Genomic DNA, 6,366 nt, shown 5'->3' on the forward strand with positions numbered 1-6,366 from the left:
TTGGGCACAGCTTGAATTCTGTAAAGAGCTGCTGCTTTCCTGTTTATTGTATTGGTGAGAAAAAATTTGGAGTACATTTGTAGGGATCTAGACTTTTAGCTCTGACTCTAAGCTCCCTGATGGCAGGGTCCTTGTCTTGTTGCATGGTGTTCTAGTGCTAACATTGTGTCTACACATACTACTTGCTGAAAGAAGTCAGAATCGACCAAGTTGTCTGTTTTCTGGACCAAGAGACCTGGTGCTTCCCACAAGCTCAGAAGTTCCCAGTGCTGTATTTTCTGAAACAGAAAACAAAGACTCCTGGTTCTTCTCTGTGATTCATTCAGCAATGAGAGGAAGTGCTTACCTCTGTGTGTCAAGGACTATGCCAGGCAGCACCAAGTCCACATATTAAAATGTCTATTATGGAGAATTTTTGACACACGCACAAGCATATTTTGTAGATGCATGTCTATGAAATACTCTTAATACATTTATGTGTGCCCTTCATCTGTCCAACACCACTAACCTCTATCAGGTGCCCCATCCACAGGCCATAACAATTCCTCATCTTATGCCCATATCTCTGTAAGACACACAATCTCATTCCAGAACGTTGTCCATTTTTTAAAAAATGCTTGTTTATTTTTGAGAAAGAGAGCAGGAAGGGGGCATAGGGAGAGAAAGAGAGAATCCCAAGCAAGTCTGCACGGTCAGCAGAAAACCTGATGTGGGGCTCGAACTCATGAACCCTGAGATCATAACTCGAGCCAAAATCAAGAGTTGAATGGTTAACTGACTGAGCCCCAAATATTTTGTCCATACTTTGAACACTTTTAAAAGATATCTACTGATGATGTCATTATCACTTTCTGCAAATCTATATTTTTCCTTAATAGGAAGCCTCATGTAACAGACAGAGAAGAATTCAGTGATTACACATATCTGTCAGTGTGATTATAGTGAGCAGCAGCGTGTGCTCATGTAAATCTTCTGACAGGCTGTTCTGTCGAAGTGGCTGGGGGGATCCTAGTGGGGAGGGGAGGGAAGAGAAGAGAAAAATCACAATGTAAATCACGGGAGACATTTCTTCTGCTTCCTTCTTGAGCATTTGACCACAGTAAGTCAATGGAGGTAGGAATCTACCTTTTCTTCAGTCAGGCTCATTTCCTGCTTGCCTTTCAGAGTGTGAACATCTCCCCACCCTGACTGTAATTCTAGTGTTTAAGATAACCCTTCCTTTTAACAACATTCATCTCATCTCCTCAACAAGACTGACTGCTCCCACAGGGTAAGGGTAATGCAGAGGATCTGTAACTTACAGTTATCACTGCAGAATAAGCATGGAAAGATTTCAGGGATCAGCCCCCCCAAGAGTGTCCTGTGTAGTCCTGGTTGAGAACCCCACACATGTCGCTCTTGTGGTTTTTATGTTTCACTAATTTGTTTCCAACTTGATTTGTGGAACCAGGTTCAGCAAGAAGAACAAGGATAGTATAAATCCTTATATATACCTGCCTTTTGGAACTGGACCCCGAAACTGCATTGGCATGAGGTTCGCGATTATGAACATGAAACTTGCCCTTGTCAGAGTCCTGCAGAATTTCTCCTTCAAGCCTTGTAAAGAAACACAGGTCAGACAGAGAACTTTCTGCATAAAGAATGTTTTACTGGTTTTTTTTAAACTAAGAGATACAGAAAGGATGTGTGTGCGTGCACACGCATACACGTGTGTGTGTGTGTGTGTGTGTGTGTGTGTGTGTGTGTGTGTAGGCTCCTTTGTCCTTAGTTTGTTCTGTTGGTCATCTCTATTTGTATTCATCTGTGACTTTTAAGTTTCCTTCAGCTCTGAGTGCCACGTCTATGGGTTATTAACACTCAAACATAAGGGCCATCTACAGTCAGTGCAGTTAGTGTGATATGATCATGCACAGACCTTTGAACTTGAGCAATGTGGTTTTTTTGCGCTATTTTATTTTTTATTATTTATTTATTTTAAAATTTACATCCAAGTTAGTTAGCATATAGTGCAATAATGATTTCAGGAGTAGAATCCAGTGATTTACCCTTTATGTACACGCCCCCCACCCCCCAGTGCTTATCCCAACAAGTGTCTTCCTTAATGCCTCTTACCCATTTAGCCCATCCCCCCACCCACAACCCCTCCAGGAATTCTCAGTTTGTTCTCTATATTTAAGAATCTCTCATGTTTTGTCCCCTTCCCTGTTTTTATATTATTTTTGCTTCCCTTCCCTTATGTTAATCTGTTTTGTATCTTAAATTCCACATATGAATGAAGTCATATGATATTTGCCTTTCTGTGACTAATTTTGCTTAGCATAATACTCAGAACTTGAGCAATGTTTTATTTATTTTTTTATTTTTATTTTTTGGTGAATAAATCTTTGTGTTTTTTTCTTTTTTTTTTCAATATATGAAATTTATTGTCAGATTGGTTTCCATACAACACCCAGTGCTCATCCCAAAAGGTGCCCTCCTCAATACCCATCACCCACCCTCCCCTCCCTCCCACCCCCCATCAACCCTCAGTTTGTTCTCAGTTTTTAAGAGTCTCTTATGCTTTGGCTGTCTCCCACTCTAACCTCTTTTTTTTTTCCTTCCCCTCCCCCATGGGTTTCTGTTAAGTTTCTCAGGATCCACATAAGAGTGAAAACATATGGTATCTGTCTTTCTCTGTATGGCTTATTTCACTTAGCATCACACTCTCCAGTTCCATCCACATTGCTACAAAGGGCCATATTTCATTCTTTCTCATTGCCACGTAGTATTCCATTGTGTATATAAACCACAATTTCTTTATCCATTCATCAGTTGATGGACATTTAGGCTCTTTCCACAATTTGGCTATTGTTGAGAGTGCTGCTATGAACATTGGGGTACAAGGGCCCCTATGCATCAGTACTCCTGTATCCCTTGGGTAAATTCCTAGCAGTGCTATTGCTGGGTCATAGGGTAGGTCTATTTTTAATTTTTTGAGGAACCTCCACACTGTTTTCCAGAGTGGCTGCACCAGTTTGCATTCCCACCAACAGTGCAAGAGGGTTCCCATTTCTCCACATCCTCGCCAGCATCTATAGTCTCCTGATTTGTTCATTTTACCACTCTGACTGGCAAGAGGTGATATCTGAATGTGGTTTTGATTTGTATTTCCCTGATGAGGAGCGACGTTGAGCATCTTTTCATGTGCCTGTTGGCCATCCGGATGTCTTCTTTAGAGAAGTGTCTATTCATGTTTTCTGCCCATTGCTTCACTGGGTTATTTGTTTTTTGGGTGTGGAGTTTGGTGAGCTCTTTATAGATTTTGGATACTAGCCCTTTGTCCGATATGTCATTTGCGAATATCTTTTCCCATTCCGTTGGTTGCCTTTTAGTTTTGTTGGTTGTTTCCTTTGCTGTGCAGAAGCTTTTTATCTTCATAAGGTCCCAGTAATTCACTTTTGCTTTTAATTCCCTTGCCTTTGGGGATGTGTCAAGTAAGAAATTGCTACGACTGAGGTCAGAGAGGTCTTTTCCTGCTTTTTCCTCTAAGGTTTTGATGGTTTCCTGTCTCACATTCAGGTCCTTTATCCATTTTGAGTTTATTTTTGTGAATGGTGTGAGAAAGTGGTCTAGTTTCAATCTTCTGCATGTTGCTGTCCAGTTCTCCCAGCACCATTTGTTAAAGAGACTGTCTTTTTTCCATTGGATGTTCTTTCCTGCTTTGTCAAAGATTAGTTGGCCATACGTTTGTGGGTCTAGTTCTGGGGTTTCTATTCTATTCCATTGGTCTATGTGTCTGTTTTTGTGCCAATACCATGCTGTCTTGATGATGACAGCTTTGTAGTAGAGGCTAAAGTCTGGGATTGTGATGCCTCCTGCTTTGGTCTTCTTCTTCAAAATTACTTTGGCTATTCAGGGCCTTTTGTGGTTCCATATGAATTTTAGGATTGGTTGTTCTGGCTTCGAGAAGAATGCTGGTGCAATTTTGATTGGGATTGCATTGAATGTGTAGATAGCTTTAGGTAGTGTTGACATTTTAACAATATTTATTCTTCCAATCCATGAGCATGGAATGTTTTTCCATTTCTTTGTATCTTCTTCAATTTCCTTCATAAGCTTTTTATAGTTTTCAGCATACAGATCTTTTACATTTTTGGTCAGGTTTATTCCTATGTATTTTATGCTTCTTGGAGCAATTGTGAATGGGGTCAGTTTCTTTATTTGTCTTCTGTTGCTTCATTGTTAGTGTGTAAGAATGCAACTGATTTCTGTACATTGATTTTGTATCCTGCAACTTTGCTGAATTCATGTATCAGTTCTAGCAGACTTTTGGTGGAGTCTATCAGATTTTCCATGTATAATATCATGTCATATACAAAAAGTGAAAGCTTGACTTCATCTTTGCCAATTTTGATGCCTTTCATTTCCTTTTGTTGTCTGATTGCTGATGCTAGCACTTCCAACATTATGTTAAACAACAGCAGTGAGAGTGGACATCCCTGTCGTGTTCCTGATCTCAAGGAAAAATTGAGCAGTGTTTTAAACTTCTTTCAAGTCCACTGAAAGGAAGGGAACATGTAGTGCACAGTAATGATGTGCAGTGATGAACACAACATGACTTTTGAATGATGCTGTTTCTACCACAACTTACAGATGCTCTCATAACTGTGGTTCACAACCCCTCCTTGTACATTGCAATCAGTAGGTTCTTTTCACAATCCTGATGTCCAGGCCAAATCAGAAATTCTAACATAATTCACCCAGAGTGGGCTTCAAAAGTGCCCTCATTGATTCTCATGTGCAAGCGAGGTTGAGAATCAATGGTGGGAAGCAAGTCTGCCAGATGTGAAGGACTCCCATGGTCCAGACCATCCTGGCTACTTGGCACCACATTCCATGAGCCCTGCCCCAGTCAAGCTTTGCTCCATTTATAGGCAATGGGGCCATAATAAATGGATATTCCTACTGGGGGAAGCGATAGGATATTTAGCATTGAGGATGGCCATACAATAAAATGTGTAATATCCATCCAAGATGATCTTGCAAACTCAACATACACAAAATTAACTGTATCACTTTTCAAATGGTTGCCATAATGGCTAAGAACCTGTTTTAAGTTTTAAATACTCATCCTTTTAATTAAAATTTAAATCAGGGGCGCCTGGGTGGCGCAGTCGGTTAAGCGTCCGACTTCAGCCAGGTCACGATCTCGCGGTCCGTGAGTTCGAGCCCCGCGTCGGGCTCTGGGCTGATGGCTCAGAGCCTGGAGCCTGTTTCCGATTCTGTGTCTCCCTGTCTCTCTGCCCCTCCCCCGTTCATGCTCTGTCTCTCTCTGTCCCAAAAATAAAATAAAATTTAAATCAAAAAAGAACACAAAACAACATGAGTTTGTGTCCAGCCTGGTACAGAGTAGACACTCAATAGATATTCTTTTGAGTGAATGATAGATGAATGCTTCCATACTCTGGTCTTGACAGCTTACAAAGTTTAAGGAATATGAGATATATTAATATAAAAGTAGTATTTATATGTTTAAACTCTTACTCTCCTTCATGTATCTTGCCTGCTTTGCTTCTATTGTCAGTAGGGCTTCATTTGTTGGTTTTCATATGATTTTTAACTTTTGCAGATCCCACTGAAATTAAACGCTCTAAGTATTATTCAACCAGAAAAACCCATTGTTCTCAAGGTTGAGCTGAGAGATGGGAGTGTGAATGGAGCTTGACTTTCACTAAGGACTTCCCCTTTGTTCTTCAAGAACCTGTGTCCCAGAATACCAGAGGCCTCCATTTACTTTGTGAGTACAACCCAGAAATGAAGATGGGCTTCATGAAGTACCTGTGTTGGATGACTATAGATTCCATAGCTTTCTCAGTCTCTGTGTGGAGCATTATATCTTGTGGAGAGTAAAGGAGGTGACTATTAAGTGCCAGACATGTAGACTCAGCCTATCTGGCTCCCATAGACTACCCCCAGTTATACCATCTACTTCCCTAATCACTGATCAAGAATAAAAATTTCGCAACAATTTTATCAACAAACGTTCATGAAACAAGAATTTTTGTAGTAGTTGTTTACTGACATATCACATGTCTCATTTTCAATATTCTATGTTAAGTATGACACTGATCATGTCAATAAACATCTCTTTACAAAAGTATTAAAAGTATTAACTGATACCTTCTTGCACATACAGAGGGAATTGTACAACTGATGCGTGAGAGCCAGTGACTGAATGTTTTTCACCATCACAATCACTGAGTGGGTGGGATTGTTTAGAACTCCAACATAATATGTTAAGATAGGTGAGAGTCAATCGATCCACTGTGACTTTACCCACTGCTCATAAAGTATATTGAAAGTATATTCATAATTTAGTTCTGTTTT

General features: G+C 40.2%; 1 protein-coding gene across 2 annotated transcripts in view; it reads left to right on the top strand.

Annotated features, from left to right (window-relative positions):
• LOC122471975 (cytochrome P450 3A12) overlaps positions 1–6,139 on the top strand; it is a 35,794-nt gene extending 29,655 nt beyond the window's left edge. The window contains exons 12-13 of one of the 2 annotated variants that reach the window (XM_043561242.1): positions 1,451–1,613; positions 5,609–6,139. In XM_043561242.1, coding sequence (XP_043417177.1) covers positions 1,451–1,613; positions 5,609–5,704 — 259 coding nt within the window. In that variant the 3' untranslated portion in view covers positions 5,705–6,139. The remainder of the gene's footprint in view (positions 1–1,450; positions 1,614–5,608) is intronic. The other variant, XM_043561243.1, reaches the window with a different exon arrangement.
• The last annotated feature ends 227 nt before the right edge of the window (positions 6,140–6,366 follow it).

Source organism: Prionailurus bengalensis, chromosome E3 (genome assembly GCF_016509475.1).
Source record: "Prionailurus bengalensis isolate Pbe53 chromosome E3, Fcat_Pben_1.1_paternal_pri, whole genome shotgun sequence".
Taxonomy (NCBI): Eukaryota; Metazoa; Chordata; class Mammalia; order Carnivora; family Felidae; genus Prionailurus; species Prionailurus bengalensis.